At 40.1% G+C, this 19,201-nt stretch overlaps 1 protein-coding gene across 1 annotated transcript in view; it reads left to right on the top strand.

Moving 5' to 3' along the window:
- The window catches only part of LOC111141232 (pterin-4 alpha-carbinolamine dehydratase 2), a 51,276-nt gene extending 33,941 nt beyond the window's left edge, over positions 1 to 17,335 (top strand). Inside the window, exons 3-4 of the mRNA XM_022493654.1 lie at positions 15,770 to 15,850; positions 17,081 to 17,335. Coding sequence (XP_022349362.1) covers positions 15,770 to 15,850; positions 17,081 to 17,176 — 177 coding nt within the window. The 3' untranslated portion in view covers positions 17,177 to 17,335. The remainder of the gene's footprint in view (positions 1 to 15,769; positions 15,851 to 17,080) is intronic.
- The last annotated feature ends 1,866 nt before the right edge of the window (positions 17,336 to 19,201 follow it).

Below are 19,201 nucleotides of genomic sequence, written 5' to 3'. Positions count from 1 at the left end.
AATGCAGGTTGGCTGCCTTTATTCTGCATGTTCCTAGAATGAGGAAATGATATGACAATAAACAGAAATGCCCTTGCTGAAGAGAGAAGGGAAGCTGGTGTTTATCTGGTCAGGTGGTTTAGATTAGCCATGATGCGGCTCTGTATTATGTTACTTTAAATCATTGTGTCCCAACAGGACATAAATTATGAAGATTGTTACAGTATGTTTCATCCTATGTAAGATCAACAAATTGGAATAATTTTTTTATAGGAAAATCACAGTGCTTTTGGCAAGGCTATTGAAGCCTTTAATTTGACTTGAGTATTTCTAAAATATTACTGCCTAATATATAAAGTATGATTTGCATAAGGTATGAAATAATAAACTTATAAGAATGAAAGGGAAGACTTTCTCTTTAGGAATTGCTTCAAATGGCACAGCGCTTCCACTGCATCCGTATCTCTCTGTTTTCTTTGTCCTGGGGTTTTCGAGCCAGTTCTTTTCCTCTGCTGGGACTGCAAGCGAGTGTGCGGGGCTTGGTGCAGAGATGGGGCTTTGCTGTGTGTTGCCTGCCGGTCAGCCCTCACGTGCACAGAGACGGCAGCAGCTCTGTGCTGGAACTGAATGGGGGAGCCTTCTCAAGAGGGAAAACAAACTTGCCCATTTAGATGCTTCCAGGAAAACAAGCCCTCCCCCCCAACTCAGGATATTTTGAATGATTAAAAAAAAAATACCCCAGACCCAAAAAAGCCCAACTTGATCAACAGCCGAAGCTAAGGTAATTTATGTAGAAGTATGGCAGAAAGAATTGACCTAAGTAAGCATTTGTTCTTTTAAATGTTTCTTCTGTTTGTTACTGTTTCCTGAATTACTAGCCTACTCGGTGAATTTTTATCACAGACACTTAAATGTTTTCATTTGTGTTGAGGATGCAACTTAGTTGATTTGGCCACACAGAGCAAATCCTCTAGATTCAGAAAAAAAAAAAAGGCATAAAATTACTTTGTGTAGGATTCAAGCAGATGGAACCTTTTCGGTGTTGCATGCAGAGCACTCTGTGTGTTTTTATGAGATCTTGCACAGTGATGTGAAGTAGTGGAGTCTCTGATTTACAGGGATGAGGGGAGGTGAGCAAGGTTTAGGATTTGCTCAAGGCCATAGAACGAGACAGAGCTGGGATTAGAATTTTTCAGGATGAGATGACACCATCCGCCAGACCTTCTGAGTCTTTTGATACCAAAAGCAGGGTAAGTGCTAAGTCTGTTTTACTCTCTGTGTCTCCAGCCCGGAGTTTGTTCTTTAATTCTTTAGTAATAGGGTTTAAAACACAGAACCGAAGAAGTCCCTAGTTTGAATCCGTTAACCATAGGAAGGTTTCTCCTTAAGCCTCTTCATAATAGGTTGAGGATAAATTCTGAATATATTTGTGGCTTGCTTTAGCTCAGTGTCTGAAGACTCGGACAGGTTCAGGGACCTTTCCAAGTTCACAACCTATGTGTGCACATTGAAACAAATAAATACAGACGATTTAGGAGATGGGTCTCTTTCCTCACTGGCTGCTTCTGCATTGGCACTGTTTTCTGAGAAGGGGGTCTGGCAGGCTGTTTGGTTGAGGTGATGCATTGCAGCCGTCTATCACTGGAGGTCCTCTGCCAAGTTATCAGGATGACTGATCGGCTTGAGGATTTTTGGGTGATGTAGTTTTCCCACAGAAAATATCGGTGCATGTTGCCAAAACTCTATTGAAAAACTGTTAAAAGGAGGATTGATCCCATTTAGAAGTAAGCAGAGGAAAGACTAAGTAGGAATTTGTTGCTGTTGCGACAAACCTCTTTATACATTCAGATATTTTGTGACGCAAAGTGACATGAGGCTCTGCTTTACAAAATGTGTACTGCTTGTAGAAAATGTATTTTCTGTACAATTCAGCCAAATTAGGTATTGCTTTGTTCTTTAAATTTTTTTTTTTTTTTGGAGTCCCACTCTCCCCACCCCGTGCTGGGGGAGTGGGTATTCTTTCTGCTCTGAGCCCTTGTTCTCTTCCTTCAACCCTTTTAATTATTGCTGGCGGATCTTGACTTGCAGTTTAATTTAAAATACTCCAGTTGGAGCAGAAGCTTTTTTGCCTTCTCTCTGTCTTTTGAAACTTAGGTACAATAATAGGGCAGAACAATTTCACGTCAGATGTATACTGGAATTTCACAGTGTAAGCACTGGTTTCATCTCCTAAAAGGAGCCAGCCGAATGTAAAGAAGCAAAGATCGGGAGAAGACTGCCATGTTGCCAATTATTTGATTTCTAAAAATGTCTTTGGCCAGATAGTCCATATATCTTAGTGGTTTGGACGCATAACGTTGAAGCCTAAGAGTATTTTTCTATATAAGTGTGAATTTTTATAAACTTTATAATGACAATGCCAAGGAGCATAAATTCTTATTCTTTAAGAATTTAATTCATAAATTCTAATTTGCTAAAGCAAAACAAAAAACTCTGGGGGTCTTTGCCATACCTCTCACCTCATGAGACCCCTAACTAACTAATGAACAGGGATTATCAGCTGATTAGGAAAGACAGCCTCCAGCGGGACATTTCCCAAGCGGCTGGCTGGCCGTCGTGAGCAGCTATAGGGAACAGGGAGGCATCAGAAGTTACTGGACGTTAGGGATCTCCACGTAAATGGCTTCTCTGGTGGATTCCTGTTGGAGTGATTTTGAAACCCGTGTTTCACTCAGCTTTAGAGGGAAAAGACAGGAAACTGGTGAAAGGCGCTGAATCCCAGAGAGCAAAACTGAAGGATCGTGAGAAATTTTAGAAGGAACTCATCAGTCAGAGCTGTTGGTACGCCCCATAGTAGCGGCTGATGATGTGGGGAAATGTACTTTACACTTAGGTGCAGAGGAATTCGGAAATGAGTCATGTCTTTTCAGGGATAAGATATTCTCAGCCTGTGATCATCTTGTCCATAATGCTTCTTGGGAACACATCAGATAGATGATATCTGTCTAATTAGAGGACTTTCCCTAACAATGGAACAGAAACGATGGGCTCTTTGGTAAAATTGTGGGTAGAGGGGTTGATGTTGGTTCAACTCTGCTGCCTGGAGAAGGATGAATACCAGTAGACGTCTACTCCGTTAAAGACTAGTCTTCCTGGCCTGGGAATTCAGGAGGAATTTACTTATGTAATTATAAGTCCCCGTTCTGCGAAAGAAAACTGTTCTGCACCTTGCTTCATTTAACAGTGTATGTTGAAGGTAGTACCATGTAATTAGCTAAAAGCTATCTTATTTTTCCATATGGCTGTTTGGGATATTATGGTAATTGCCAAAAATGGTGACTTAAGAACTTCTTTTCTGTAAGACTCTGGAATGTTACGGTCCTGTGAGCACAGCTTTTGAGGGCAGTGTGTAGAAGTGAGTGTGCTGCCTCACAGGTAGTGTACTTACTACCAGCAGCGGAAGGGGTGCTGGGTTAGCTTAGGGCACAGCGGAGCCAGCTGCTTGTTTCTTACCTTGTGGGCATTGTCTCTAGTGCCCTGGGGAAGCCCGTTTTAAGATCCGAGCCGGATATTCTTGGCTTGAGTTATCGGAGGTGTCCCGCTCTGCAGTGCATCAAGGAGGTGGCGGCTAGATCTGGGGCCTGGGATTGGTGGGAGTGGTGACTGTCCCCAGACACACATACTGGACAGCCTTGGGGGCGGTCCTCGGGTAAGGTCTTTAGTCTGGCTCCTCAGGGACACAGGAGTCACCTGCTTGACTGCGATGCTCACTGTCAAATTGCCATTTCCACTGGAAATCTTTCTGTGAGGATACCCACTTAGAGAAACAGTTTTCAGCATGTTTCGGATTTTCTCGTCCTTGCAAGGGTGGATTTCTTTGATCTTGAATGGTTCTTCTGCTAGGTTTGGAAGGGAGTTCTTCCTGTCCAGGCTTCAGACGCTATAGAATTAGTGTTGGTCATGATGATAATCACTAGCATTAACTGAGCTCCTGATGGAATGCCTGGCACATACTCCATTTTTACATTTTTACATGATAGGAAAGTCAGGATCATTTCAAATGTTAAATGAGCTTTCTGAGGTCACATAGCTAGGAATAATAGCAGTGCTAGGATGTTTCAGTTTCTGTCTCTGACCCTAACGTTTCTGCAGTTGACCGGTGTGCTCAAAACATGAGTGATATTTTGGAGAAGAAAAGCACGGAACAACTCCATCTTTGGTTGGGTCTGTTCCTCACAGTTCTTGAGTTCCTACGCAAGAGTATTCTTCTGTTGCCGGCAAATTAGTATCTGATGTTCCCTTTGCAGTGGCTGGAACGGTTAACTGTGTTTTCCATGAGAAAGTTGTGGTGAGTCATGTAATATTCTGGGGCAAAGTATGCCTTTCCTTGGTGCACCAAGCAGTGTTTGTGTGATCGATCAGTCACCAACGGGAAGGTCCTGTCCTATGACATGTGCGTGCTTGGCAATGATCTTGCCGTGCATTTTGCTTAATAATTTTCATTATTTTTAATTAAAGTTGAAGAAGTGCAGACTCTAGCTGAAATTAAGGTAGGTTGTATTGCCGGAATCTGGTAATTACTCTAATTGATCACAAGATAGTTTCCTTGATCACCAATTAGACTAAATTGCCGATCATGTTTCAAGACGTGAAGAAATGCCCAAACTGATTTATGTAATAGTGTTTTTATTTCTAATCAGACGTAAATATCATTTCCTTCCATAGCAATTGTGTTTTATAAAAGAAGAGTTATAGGCCTACAAACATAAAGGTGATTCATAAACAATGGAGTTCTAATTCATTGAATTAGTAAAGGAAGTATTTAGAGGCTTAATGGAGATTGTACTGGGGAAATTACTTTGGAGTCGCTGGTGCTCATTTTCTTAGTGGGAGATATGTTCTTTTTTAGTGCATAATTAAAAGAGTCTATAATCAAAATATAAAAGGCAGCAGAGTTAAAGAACTTATATCAAAGAGAATTGCTGGGAGTAATGAAAGATTCGTATTGTAAATATGTGCTCGAAGTTAAGTCTTAGAACTTTAATAAGTCATACATGCTATTTGGACTGAAGCTGCGTTTTAAATTCAGGGTGCTGTTAAACATTTCACAGATTGATACACGGTTTTTGTTTTGGTTTTGTGCATCTGATAGTCTTTCATATTTTCATGGAATAAAATGAAACAAAAGGAACTTTAAGAGAAGTTAAAGTTTCCTAGGAATACTTGATTTGGGGTTCATGGGAAAATCTTTTAATTGCTGATGGTTTGGAGATTTCCAAATGACAAACTTCATTGGCCCAATTTACCATGATTGTAATGCTTACATTCCTTAACATGGCAGAGTGACTTAAAAAGTCATACTTCATCATGCATTCATTGACTTGTTCATAAAATGTTTGTAATTTGCAATAGAGGAAAGACTGAAACTATTATCAGCCATTATATGTTATTTGTTGGCCATATGTTTGTTTGAAATGGCCGTGGCTCAGCAGAACATGGCTCATGGACAAACTATGCTGTAAATTGGCACTAAAAACCCACCTAAGCAGGTAGGCGTATGTTAAGAAGTTAACATCAGCCAAAATATTTTAATATGAACCAGGTTACATACTTTATAGTATCTCGGTTCCCCTTAGAGTGAGATCTTCATTTGCATGGCATCTTTGTTTTTTTCCCCAACTAATTTTTAAAAGTAGAACAAGTATTTAGTGGCACATTCAGAAGCACCAAAGAGTACAGTAAGTCCTTTGTGGTCCCTGATCTCAACCACCCAGTTTCCCCTCTCCAGCCACAGTCGCTCTCAGTTACTGATCTCTCATACGTGGTTGCGGAGATATTAAAGCATATAGTGTCCTCTCCTTTTTACAATGCACAGACTATTGTTATGCATTTGTTTTTCATTTAGTAATATATCTTGGAGGTCTTTCCAGCAAATAGTTTCTTCATTCTTCTTAATGGCTACATAGTATTCCTGTGATAAGTGGACCATCCTGTATTTAATCAGTTTCTTACTGATGGACCTTCGGCTTTTTCAAATCTGTGGCCCTTACAAGCTGTGCTGTAGTGACCCATTTTTTAAATTTTTAAAAAGATTTTATTTATTTGTCAGAGTGAGAGAGAACGTGGAAGTGCACAAGCAGGCAGAGAGGCAGCCAGAGATGGAGAGAGAAGCAGGCTCCCTGCAGAGCAAGGAGCCCGATGTGGGACTCGATTCCAGGACCCTGGGATTCTGACCTGAGCCAAAGGCAGAGGCTTAACCCACTGAGCCACCCAGGTGCCCCTGCAGTGACCCATTTTTTAAAACGATATTTTAATTTTAGAGAGAGACCATGAGAGGGGGTGGGGGGGGGGGGGGGAAGGGCAGAAGAAGAGGCAGAGAATCCCAGCTGTGCTGTTTGTGGAGCCCCACATGGGGCTCAACCTCCTGACCTTGAGATCACTACCAGAGCCAAAACCAAGAGTCGGAGGCTCAACCTGGTGCCCCTGCGGTGACCAGGCTTGTAATTCAGGTATAAATGTGCCTGCAGGACTAATTCCTAAAAGAGAGATTATGTAGCTGAAAGGCACAGGCGTTTTTTTTTGTTTGTTTGTTTTGTTTTTAAGATTTTGTTTATTTCGGGAGCAAGAGCCAGGGGCGGGGCACAGGGAGAAGCAGACTCCCTACCCAGCAGGGCTCTATCCCAGAACCCTGAGATCATGACCTGAGCCAAAGGCAGATGCTTATCCAGCTGAGCCACCCAGGCACCTCTGGCACAGACATTTTTAATTTTGATGGATATTGTCAAATTCTCTTCCAGAGTAATGATGTATAAGTGCTTTTTCTCCTGCAATATTATCAGACTTTTTGATCTTTACCAAACTGATACGTTTAACTGTTTCCCACCCCGTGCAGCTTTCCTGAGGTATAGTTGATGTAAAAGTTAGTATTAATTGGGACACCTGGGTGGCTCAGTTGGTTGGACGACTGCCTTCGGCTCAGGTCATGATCCCAGAGTCCTGGGATCGAGTCCCGCATCAGGCTCCCAGCTCCATGGGGAGTCTGCTTCTCCCTCTGACCTTCTCCTCACTCATGCTCTCTCTCACTGTCTCTCTCTCAAATAAATAAATAAAATCTTTAAAAAAAAAAGTTAGTATTAATTTGTGCTTCTTTTATCATGTATGAGTCTGAGCAATTTTTATGTTTAAGAACCATTTGCTCCCATTTGTCACCTTTTATCTCCTTTGCCCATTTAAAAAAAATTGGTGGTTGATCTTTTTCTTATTAATTTGTGGGAGTTCTTTATATGCCAAGGAAATAGGTACTGCAAATCCTGCTTGTTGTTTGTCTTTTAATTTTTTTTGTTGGTTTTTATTGCCATACAGAGAAAAATTTTAAAGTAGTAAGAACTACGCATTATTTCGTAGTGTTTTAAAGTCTTCTGCCTGTAGAATTCATATATGTCTTGCTAAATTTACTCCTAGATAATTTTGGGAGCCACTTTAGATGGATTCTTTTCTTCCAATATATTTTTCTACTTAGTTATTGTTTGGATAAAAGGCTTTTTTTTTTTTTTTTTAATTTTTGACTTTAATAGGAATCATCTAGTGTTTCCCTTTTAAGAATAATATTACCTTTTGGGCTGAGAATATATTCTATTTAAAGAGGGGTCCAACTTGGATTCTTCCTATCTGCTGCTTTTACGAACAGTGATGATTATCCATGTAGCCAATTTTGGTATGTATATTTTGATGCTGTGGTTACATGCTCCTTTATAACCCTCCAAATATAAAGCAATTTTTGTACTCCTTACTGGTTAAAAATAAAGAAAACAGTTGATAACCACAAAAAAGAGAGGCCCATAAATTCTTATTTTATAAGAGATTTAATACATAAGAAATATTGAATTTATCAAATATCTTTTCAGGATTTATGGAACTCATTATATAATTTTTCTTTTGATTTATTGATATGTGAGTTATATCAATATATTCCTTATATTGAACGTTCCTTGCATTCTTAGAATAAATCCCATTTGCTCATAGTACTTTGCTTTTTTAGTGTATTGCTGTGTTTTGTTTATTAAGATTTCACTTAATATGAAACAACCTATACTTTCATTGTTACATGCTATCTTTGTGGGAATTTGGGGATAGTGTTAAGGTAGTTTATAAAACTAATTTGAAAATGTCCGTCTTTTTCTCTGCTCTGGAACAGTTTAATTAGTGTTAGAGTTAACTCTGCCTTCAAGGTTTTGTAGAATTTCTCTGTGAAATGACTAGGAACTGTTACTTTTTGGTGTCACTCCTGTTTCTGTTTTTCTCTTCTGGGGTCAGTTTTGATAAATTTTTTGGATAATTTTTATTATAGAACTATTTTACTTATGTTTTGAAATTTATTTGTATAAATATTGCATTTGTTTAAAAAATTTTTTTTAATGTTTTGAAATTTCTTTTATCTGTAGTTACTTCTCTGTTCTCATTTTCTCTTTTGTTTATCTGTGCTTTTTCTACCTGCCTTTTGTTTGTCTTTAAATGGAGTAACCAATTTTCTGTTACATAATTATTTCAGCCTTTGGATTTATTGGTTCTGCCATTTTTTTCTTTCCTGTTCATTTACATCTGCTGTTCTCATTATTTATATTCATTCTTGTTCTCCCTAAGTTTATTTTTATTTACTTTCTTTCACGTTCTTTTTTTTTTTTTTTTAAGATTTTATTTATTTGTGAGAGAGACAGTAAGAGAGAGCATGAGCGAGGAGAAGGTCAGAGAGAGAAGCAGACTCCCCACGGAGCCGAGAGCCCGATGTGGGACTCGATCCTGAGACTCCAGGATCATGACCTGAGCTGAAGGCAGTCATCCAACCAACTGAGCCACTCAGGCATCCCTCTTTCATGTTCTTAATTTAAGTGTTTATTTATTCTGATTATTGCTTTATGTGTGTCCTTTATGTCCTGCATACATGATTAATTTCTATTCAGTTTCGGTTTTGATTTCTTCTGTGAATTAAGACTTTAAAAGAAGGATTTAAGAACTTTTCCAGGGGGGCTCCTGGGTGGCTCAGTGGGTTAAGCCTCTGCCTTCGGGTCAGGTCATGGTCTCAGGGTCCTGGGATCGAGTCCTGCGTCGGGCTCTCTGCTCGGCGGGGAGCCTGCTTCCCCCTATCTCTTTGCCTGCTACTCTGCCTACTCGTGATCTCTCTCTCTCTCTGTCAAATAAATAAATAAAATCTTTTTTAAAAATTTTTAAAAAATTGAAAAAAAAAACTTTTCCAGGTAGTACTTTTTTTTTTTTTTTTTTTGCTACTTTTGCTTTGTTTTGTTTTGATTTGTTTTTAATTTTAACTGAGAATGTTGTCAGCACTATTTCTTCTTTTTGAAATTGAGATTTTCTTTGTGGGCCAATATGTGTTCAGTTTCTGTGAATGTCAAGTAGATTTTAAAAAGATATTGTCTTATTGTTTAGAGTTGAAAGTATATAGTTGGATCTACCTTTTTTTTTTTTTTCTTAAAGCTTTTATTTATTTGACAGACAGAGATTACAAGTAGGCAGAGAGGCAGGCAGAGAGAAGGGAGGGAAGCAGGCTCCCTGCTGAGCAGAGAGCCCGATGCGGGGCTCGATCCCAGGACCCTGGGATCATGACCTGAGCTGAAAGCAGAGGCTTTAACCCACTGAGCCACCCAGGCACCCCAGTTGGATCTACCTTTTAAATGATATATTTAGGGGCGCCTGAGTGGCTCAGTGGGTTAAGGCCTCTGCCTTCGGCTCGGGTCATGGTCCCAGGGTCCTGGGATCGAGCCCCGCATCGGGCTCTCTGCTCAGCAGGGAGCCTGCTTCCCTTCCTCTCTCTCTGCCTGCCTCTCTGCCTACTGTGATCTCTGTCCGTCAAATAAATAAATAAAATCTTTAAAAAAAATAAATGATATATTTAAGTAGTCCATATTCTTGATTTTGTTTGGTTATTGTGCCATGGGTTAAGAAATGGAAATTAAAGTTTCCACTATGGATGTTTCTGTTTGTCTTACATTTCCTGTCATTTCTGCCTCATTGATTTTGATGCTGTGTTACTTGCAGTATAGATACTCAGAATTATTCAATTTTCATTGTGGATATACTTTTATAAGTTAAAAAAATTTTTTTTTACATTTGCCTGTGTCTTTTTATTCCCAACAGTTGAGTTTTGCTTTGTGATCTGTGTAAAGTTACCTCTTCTTCTTCTTCTGTTTTTCTCTTTAAAGTTTTATTTGCTTAATCTCCATACCCAACATGGGGCTTGAACTCACAAACCCGAGATCAAGAGTTGCATGCTCTACTGACTGGGCCAGCCAGGCATCCCAAGTTTTATTTTAATCAGTTGGAATATGGCTCTTTACATTTATTGATTGGAGAGATGTTTGGCCTTGTAAAACATGACAGAACCTATATACTTTTTTTTCCTCCCTAAATTGAAATCATGATGTGAAATTGTGTTTTCTATTTTTTTTTTTTTTAAGATTTAAAAAATTTATTTACTTAGCAAGAGAGTGAGAGAGAGAACATGAGCAGTGGGAGGCGGAGGAGCAGAGGGAGAGGCAGACTCCCTGCTGAGCACAGAGCCCCATGTGGGGCTGGATTCCAGGATCCTGGGATCATGATCTGTGCTGAAGGCAGATGCTTAACCTACTGAGCCATCCAGGTGCCCTGGATGTGCTTTGTTTGCTTCATTTTAATTGTGCTTTCTTTGACCTAATTGTGAATTTTTTCCATTATTATTTTTGTTCTTCTTGTGGATGCTGTTATAATTTTACGAGGTAAACTTAATCTTGTTTCTTTAGATAACATTTCTTTAGATAGTGGTCTCCCCACTAAGCAGTGTCAGAATTAAACTCATACTTTCTCTTCACCATGCAGTTTTGTTACAATATATTTTTAGTTCTAGTGCTTAGTTTTACACCTTGAAATATGCTTTGGATCTTCTAGCTTTCAGGCTTTTTAAACTTTCATTTACCATCCCCATTTCTTCTCTTTTTCTTCCACATCTTTTAATAGTTTATAACATTTGCATTCCATTCAGTGACTACAATCCCCACATTGTTTGTTTGTTTGTTTTTAAAGATTTTATTTATTTGGGCGCCTGGGTGGCTCAGTTGGTTGAGCGACTGCCTTTGGCTCAGGTCATGATCCCGGACTTCCGGGATTGAGTCCCACATCAGGCTCCCAGCTCCTTGGGTAGTCTGCTTCTCCCTCTGACCTTCTCCTCTCTCATGCTCTCTCTCACTCATTCTCTCTCAAATAAATAAATAAAAATCTTAAAAAAAAAAGATTTTATTTATTTATTCGACAGAGAGAGATCACAAGTAGGCAGAGAGGCAGGCAGAGAGAGAGAGGAGGAAGCAGGCTCTCCACCCAAGGAGAGAGCCCGATGCAGGGCTCGATCCCAGGACCCTGGGATCATGACCTGAGCCGAAGGCAGAGGCTTTAACCCTCTGAGCCACCCAGGCGCCCCCCCGCATTGCTTTAAGTATAATCCTAGATCTGAGTGAATTGTTCACTGCCGATAACTTTTATATCGTTACTCCATCCATCTCTAGTTACCTGTATTTCATCCTTTAGTGAAAGTTTCCTTGGGGCGCCTGGGTGGCTCAGTGGGTTAAAACCTCTGCCTTCGGCTCAGGTCATGATCCCAGGGTCCTGGGATGGAGCCCTGCATCGGGCTCTCTGCTCTGCGGGGAGTCTGCTTCCGCCCGCCCCCACCCCACCGCCTGCCTCTCTGCCTACTTGTGATCTCTGTCTGTCAAATAAATAAATAAATTCTTTTTTTTTTTAAGAATTTATTTATTTATTTGACAGACAGAAATCACAAGTAGGCAGAGAGGCAGGTGGTGGTGGGGTGGGGTGGGGGGTGGGGGGCGGAAGCATAGAGAGAGGAGGAAGCAGGCTTCCTGCGGAGCAGAGAGCCTGATGTGGGGCTTGATCCCAGAACCCTGAGATCATGACCTGAGCCAAAGGCAGAGGCCTCAACCCATTGAGCCATCCAGGTGCCCCAATAAATAAAATCTTAAAAAAAAAAAAAAAGTTTCCTCAGTAGGGATGAAGGGGAATTATTTCCTGAATTAATGTCTTAAAAATTATGTCTCTTGTAGGAATTTTGAAAACAGTTTAGCTGGATATAAAATTCTTTGCACTTTGATTTTCTAAAATCTTTGTAGGCACTGCTTCTCTGACTTCTTTTGTTCAGTGCCGGTATGTGGAAGTTTAAAGTCAGCCGCATTATTTTCATTCCTTGTAGGTGAATTGATCTTTTTGACTAAGTGCCATAAGGATTTTTTAATCTTCAAATTCCCTAACTTCACTAGGATGTCTAGAAATAGTTGAATTCTTTCAATCTATAGATTGAAATATTTTATTTCTAGAAAAAACTTTTGAATTATTTATCTCATTTCTTTCTGTGTTTGTTCTCTTATTCACTAAAGTTACATGCATGTTAGATGTACTTTGTGTTCTCTACTTATTTTCTAATTCTTATAAACTCTTGCTGACTTCTGCTTCATTTTGTCTATTAGTCCTGGCCCCTCAGCTTCTTACTGGATTGTTAGTGGTGTGTATTCTGCCTCAGGCTCTTTGCAGTTTTCATTGATGACATGGTTTTGGAAAGTCTGGAGTCTTAGCTAGCTTAAGGCCTGTAGGTTCCAACTGGCTTCCTGAGAACAAGTAGATAGGGCTGTAAAAAAGAAATCTTGGAAAGAAGGGACAGATGCTTTTCACTATCTGCCAGTTTTGCTGTTAAGTAATATTCTTTCTTTATTAATGCCAGATAATCAAAATTCCCTTTTGAGGTTTTGCTTTTTTCCCTCTCCTATCCTCTCATTTCAGTTCCTTGCAGAAATACTTATACTTTAATTTGAATGTGTTTTGTTGTGAATGTTTTTAATTTGTGGATTTAAAAATAAATATTTTGGGGACTATTTAGTTCTGTTACATGGAAGAAGGATTATGAAATTTTCTCCCTGCTCCCAGAGCAGGAGCAAGTGTTCTTTCCCTTGGGAAGAATTAGGAGTAGATCCTGTGTAAGTGGTTTATCAGGCTTATGATATTTTGTTAAATGCAAGTGTTAGGTGACAGTTGAAGGGAAATATGTAAAGCTGAGGAATACATAAGTTTGGAGGATCTTTGAAAGTATCTTTTTTTTTCTTTTTACATTTTATGTAGATATGGTAGAAGGCTATTTTATTTTTTCTTTTTTAAAATTTTTAAAATTTTTAATGTTTTATAAACATATAATATATTTTTATCCCCAGGGGTACAGTATTTTATTTTATTTTATTTTATTTATTAGAGAGAGAGCGAGAGTGAGTACAGAAGTAGCCAGAGTGGGAGGCAGAGGAAGAGGAGAGGCAGGCTCCGCACTGAGCAGGGAGCCAATGTGGGTCTCATTCCCAGGACCCTGGGATCATGACCTGAGCCAAAGGCAGATGCTTAACCGACCGAGCCACCCAGGCGTCCAAGGTTTTTCTTTGATCAGTGTAACTCTTCGGATGTGGCTGTTCTCTCTCTCTCTCTAAGTAGGCTCCATGCTGAGTGTGGAGCCCATTGTAGGGCTCGAACTCAGCACCAAGAGATCGAGACCTGAGCTGAGATCAAGCGTTGGATGCTTAACTGCCTGAGCCACCCAGAGACCCCCAAGGAGTGTTCTCTTTTAAGCCCTATCTGTGATAGAGTAGATTTTGCTAACATGCTGATAGCATGCTGGTAATCAAAGCTTTGAGGAGCACTTCTGACTTTGTTCAAATCATCCCCTTGATCCACTTGGTTCTTGGGAAATAGTAAGGGATGCCAAGCCTCACTTTGGACCTTTAGGATTGCATAGTTCAAACAAATTGTGACCATAGAACTTGGGTAGTGACTGACTTTGCCCACCTAATATCTTGTCATTAAGGTGTTTTCCCCAGGCAGCGTGCATCAGGGTGTTACCCTGTAGTATGTGATCTCTGTCTGGTGTGTGGGTTTGAGTCTTTATGGCATGTGGGATAGGAAAGCACCATTCTTCTGGGAGACAGCAACTGGAGTCTTAGAATCTTAAGGCTATGGGAGGGCTTTTCACCTATTGTTACATTTTGTGATGATGTGTGTGATGCACATACCTTGTGCAGCCTCGCCAGAGCAGCATATGGTAGCAGTATCTGCCACTACTGGTCTCTTACCCAGGGCCAAGTGCTATGCTAAGTGCTTTTATATCCCCATCTCATTTTTTATTAGGATGAATGCATGAGCTTTTTATTATTATCCTCAGTTTACTGAACAGGGAACTGAGGCTCACATGATAGGCTGTAGCATGGGAATTTGAATTCAGGCCTCCCTGGCTCAAAAGCCTATGCCCTTAATGACTCTATTACCCTTTCTCAGGGATTGTGGTTAACTTTTTTGGAAGTCTTAAAGCTAAACAAGAATAAGGCACTAGAGGCAAATAGACTAAAAAATTCTCATTATGCATAGTTTAATGCAGGTTAACTCTGAATAATTAAAAGACTTTCACATTTGACGCAATCTAGAGATCAGAATATGAGATGAGAAGAGGAAGGGGGGAGTGAATATTGTTTTCCACTGATAATTCCATACATGGTTAGACGGATTTTGCTTGAATGTTCTTCCTTATCCTGACAGGGGAAAACCTTCATGCCTTTAATTAAAGACCAAAATGAGAGTCTTTTTCCTAAATAAAATCATTCTGACATAAGAACCATTATGAATAACATAGAATGGTTTAAAATGGCATCTTCCATACCTCTCACTCTTAACTTGGAAATGTGCTCTAATGTCAATTTGGTGATTCAGAAAACATAGTTCAACTACCATCACTCCAGCTTTTCTGGATAGGGGTTTTGAAGTTAAATATTTATTTATGTGGCTACAGTGGTTACTGCCCTGTGAATTCCACTGTAAATTTGTAGTTACTGTACCATTACCTTAGAGTCTTACCAAGTATTTCTGCCTTCTGGACACATTAGAGACAGACTCTCCTATTGTTTGCAATTACCATCATAAAAATTGGAAAGCAAGCAAAAGAGAAAAAGCTTTTCGTCCTCTCAGGACAAGTTTGCCTTCTGATTAGCAAAATTAGGTTTGTACTTTCTCTGTGGAATGAAGATAGAGCCCTACAGGTCCACAGTTAGGTGTGTGCCTGAGTCCTCCATTCCCTGCTCGGGGAGGAGCGAAGGCTTCCTGTTCCACAGGGCACGGGGACAATAGCAAGGAGACCCCGAGCAGGCAAGGCAGACTTCCCTGTTTCACTCTAGATGAAAAAAAAAAAAAAAAAAAAAAAAGTCTCTTATCCCCTCCAGTCCTGTCTGGGAGCAAGGATGGGGGATGTTGTTCAGTAAGATATTTTTTCCATAGTCTTGGGATTGATGCCTTAGTTAGCAACCCAGCAACCAAATACAAAGGGAGTGGGGATACAAGAAAAGTAGCCCCTAAGATTTGGGGCCAGGTAGTGAGATCCAGGGCACTTGGTTGAAGGGAAATTACTCCCGTGCTATTTTGGCGAGTCTTGTCCTGAGGACAATTAAATAGTCCAGACAGGTCACTGGGTGAGACCAATTTCCTGGTTTGTTTATTTGAGCCTGATTGTTTTTCACCATTGAGCAACAGGTCACGGTCCTGCTACACCGTCACCCCAGCTCTGTGGAGAGCAGTCCCCTTCCTATTGGATTTCTCCAGGTTTCCCAAAGGATCTGAGCCTTGTCTTTATCTGGCTGGATTGTACTGGTCTCTCTCTCTTGCTCGCAGGTCCAGAGTAGAAGGCAGTGCCACTAATCACTTTCAGCTTTGTCTCGTGCAGGCATTTGGCTTCATGTCCCGAGTCGCCCTGCAAGCCGAGAAGATGAATCATCACCCGGAATGGTTCAATGTGTACAACAAGGTACTAAATTGCCTTATTTGGGGATCACCTGGTCTATGGAGTTTGAGAAACTTTGTTCTTCCTTGTTATCCCGCGCAGAGCAGCCAGCCATGTGTCAAGTGTGATCAGTAGTGCTTAGGAAAGCATCTCTTACTCTTTCCCTGAGGATCCCTGGGTATGATTGCAAATTAGTAACAAATTTTCCGATCTGCTCAAGACATCAGTGACCAAACTCTTTATTTTCATGCTTGTCGTCTACTGAAACTATTATGAGCCATTTGGGCCAAGTGAGGCTCCTGAATTAAAATGTAGATATATGTTAAACCCTCCTAAGATAAATTTTTGAAAGTTATGGTAGCGAATAAGAGAGATACAGCCTTATTTACCTTACTGAAATAATTATGCTCATGAACTGTGCTTTAAAAACAACTGTTTATTAAATTCTACATTCTAAGTAGGAACTGGCCTTCTTAGGACAAAGAGCAGGCTAAAAAGATTTTAAGTAGTTTTTAAGGGGGCTCAGTAAGAAGAATCATGGTCTCCCCCACCCCCACCCCAAATGTCCTTGCCTTTATGGTCATATGCCATTTGAAATATCTTGTCATCTAGATTTCTGTGTGGTTCTGTTTTCTCTTTAAAAAGTCTCTTTGAAGAAGAGAACATTCCCTGATGTACTTGTGATTTATTAGAATAGTTCAGAATACGCAGGTACCATGATAAACTTTTCCTTCCTACTTGCCTCTCTTTGTCCATAATTTTGCTTGTGCTTTTTAATTGCTTTTTCAAGAAGCCACAGTCTTTTCCTCCACCCCACCTCTGACCCACTTCCCTAATTTAGAAATGGGCTTTTCTGAATGTAGTTGCTAAGATACTACATTTGATAGCTTGGTCTTTCTCAGTGGCCTGAAAATAGTCATGTAATTAAAGTAATGGGAGTTAAAATGAAACCTTAGTCTCTCTCTCTCTCTCTCTTTTTTTTTTTTTTGAGAGACAAGATTTCAGATTTGGGCCGCTGAATTGCCCTTCACATGAGAGGACCTTTTTGTCCCTGGGCAGGTGCTGGGCCCAGCCTGAAGCAGACTGTGTCCCTGGAGTTCATTAGGTTTTAGAAATGCTGTGCTTATTCATAATGTAGTATTTTGTAAATAATTTAATCTCCCCAGTTGTCAAATGTGAATGCTGAAGAAAAGATTGATTTCTGAACCACCCAAAACGAGAACCATGAATTGTAGCTGCTTCTGTGTTTCTTAGGTGCAGATAACCCTAACATCGCACGACTATGGTGGACTGACCAAGAGAGATGTGAAACTGGCCAAGTTTATTGAAAAAACAGCTGCTTCTGTGTGATTTTTTTTTTCTAAAATGTGTGTCAAACCCGGTGCACGTCTTAGCCATCATGTATGTGGAAGGCAGTTCACATGAACAAATTCACTTGTCAGTTTAAGCTCACCTTTTGAACAGTGTTTTGTACAATCAGTGCTTAATTACAAAATGATTTAAATTTGAGCCTGAGGATTTCTCATTATTTCTAATCATACATATAAGGTAAACCAACTCAGGGAATTACATTAGTAATATTCAAAGGGAGAAATAGCATTCTTAAAATCCAGAAATTGGGATGGGGGAGTATGCACACATTTTATAACCCAGAAATTCAAGTGATGATGGTGACTTTACCAATACATTGTGTTGGAGAATAATTAGAAGGTAAAAGAAGAATGGTGAACTCTGTAGGTAAAGGGTTTTAACACAGCTATAACAATTCTTATGATGCTGAAGTTGATTTGGAGCGTAGCTGCTATTTAAGTAGTTAGATTACAAAAGTCACAGAAAATGGGTAAGCTATCTTGTTTCATCTTTTTCAGAGAGGGAGTTGAAGGAGAAAACAATGGCCTCTGGGGCAATATAAGGGTTCACCGTCACAGTGACCAATTTGCCAGATCATTATTTGACTTTCTGCATTAGGAGGAACTAAGGGTCATTTTATTTTTTTTAAGATTTTATTTATTTATTTGACACAGAGAGAGAGAGAGAGAGCACAAGATGGGGAGTAGCAGGCAGAAGAAGAGGGAGAAGCAGGCTCCCCACAGAGCAGGGGGAGCCCGATGTGGGATTCGATCCCAGGACCCCAGAATCATGACCCAAGCCAAAGGCAATCGCCCAACTGACTGAGCCACCCAGGTACCCTAAGGGTCATTTTTAAAAATCATTTGCAGTTTGTAACTCCTGAACTGAGGGTCTACATGGCCACTAAGTTAGAAGCTCCTGAGTTTTCAGGGCACCTGGGTGGCTCAATGGGTTAAGCCTCGGCCTTCGGCTCAGGTCATGATCCCAGGGTCCTGGGATCGAGCCCCACATCGGGCTCTCTGCTCAGCGGGGAGCCTGCTTCTTCTCCCTCTCTCTCTGCCTACTTCTGCCTACTTGTGATTTCTTGTCTCTGTCAAATAAATGAATAAAAAAATCTTAAAAAAAAAAAAAAAAAGAAACTACTGAGTTTTTATCCTGTAATGAGCTCTATTTATATTCTGTGTGTCACTGATAGGAGTAAAATGGAATGTAAAGTAATGTAAAGTAATCTGTTACTTAAAAATTAAAATACCAGTGTTCTTTGAAGGAACTCAGGAATGTACTTATTATTTTTAAAGATTTTATTTATTTGTTTTAGAGAGAGAGAAGGAGAGGGAGACAGAATCTGAAGCAGACTCTGCACTGAGTGTGGAGCCTGATGTGGGGTTTGATTTCACGACCACGAGATCATGACCTGAGCCAGAACCAAGAGTCAGACACTCTGCCGACTGAGTCACCCAGGTGCCCCAGGATTGTACTAATCTTTTTTAAAACTTAATTTAATTTTTGAAAGATTTTACTTAATTTATTTGAGAGAGAGGAAAAGCATGAGCGGGGGGAGAGGCAGAGGGAGACGCAGGGCTGGATCCCAGGACCCTGAGATCATGACCTGAACCAAAGGCAAATGCTTAGCCAACTAAGCCATCCAGGCACCCCATGGAATGTACTTAGTAATAAGATTAGAATATAGATTTAAAGAATAAATACATATATAAATATATAAATATATATATATTTGTCCAGAGAAGGTGTGTTAATCTCTTGAAGCATTATGGTACCAGGATTTAACAGGGATCATCTTTGTGTAACTCACCTTGTTTCAGAGACCAGAAAAATCCCTATGTTAAAACAAGCAAACATTCCTGTCCCTACCCAACCAGGGCCCCAGTCAGAGAAACCACATGGAAATCGGACAGGGAGGCTGAGCTCTCTGAAGCCGGTTCTTTTTTTTTTTTTTAAGATTTTATTTATTTGGGGCGCCTGGGTGGCTCAGTGGGTTAAAGCCTCTGCCTTCTGCTCAGGTCA

This window comes from Enhydra lutris, unplaced genomic scaffold, assembly GCF_002288905.1.
Source record: "Enhydra lutris kenyoni isolate GAN:26980312 unplaced genomic scaffold, ASM228890v2 scaffoldscaffold5, whole genome shotgun sequence".
In the NCBI taxonomy this organism is placed as follows: Eukaryota; Metazoa; Chordata; class Mammalia; order Carnivora; family Mustelidae; genus Enhydra; species Enhydra lutris.
The sequence above is the reverse complement of the archived record's forward strand: the minus strand, read 5'-3'. Positions and strand labels throughout refer to the sequence as shown.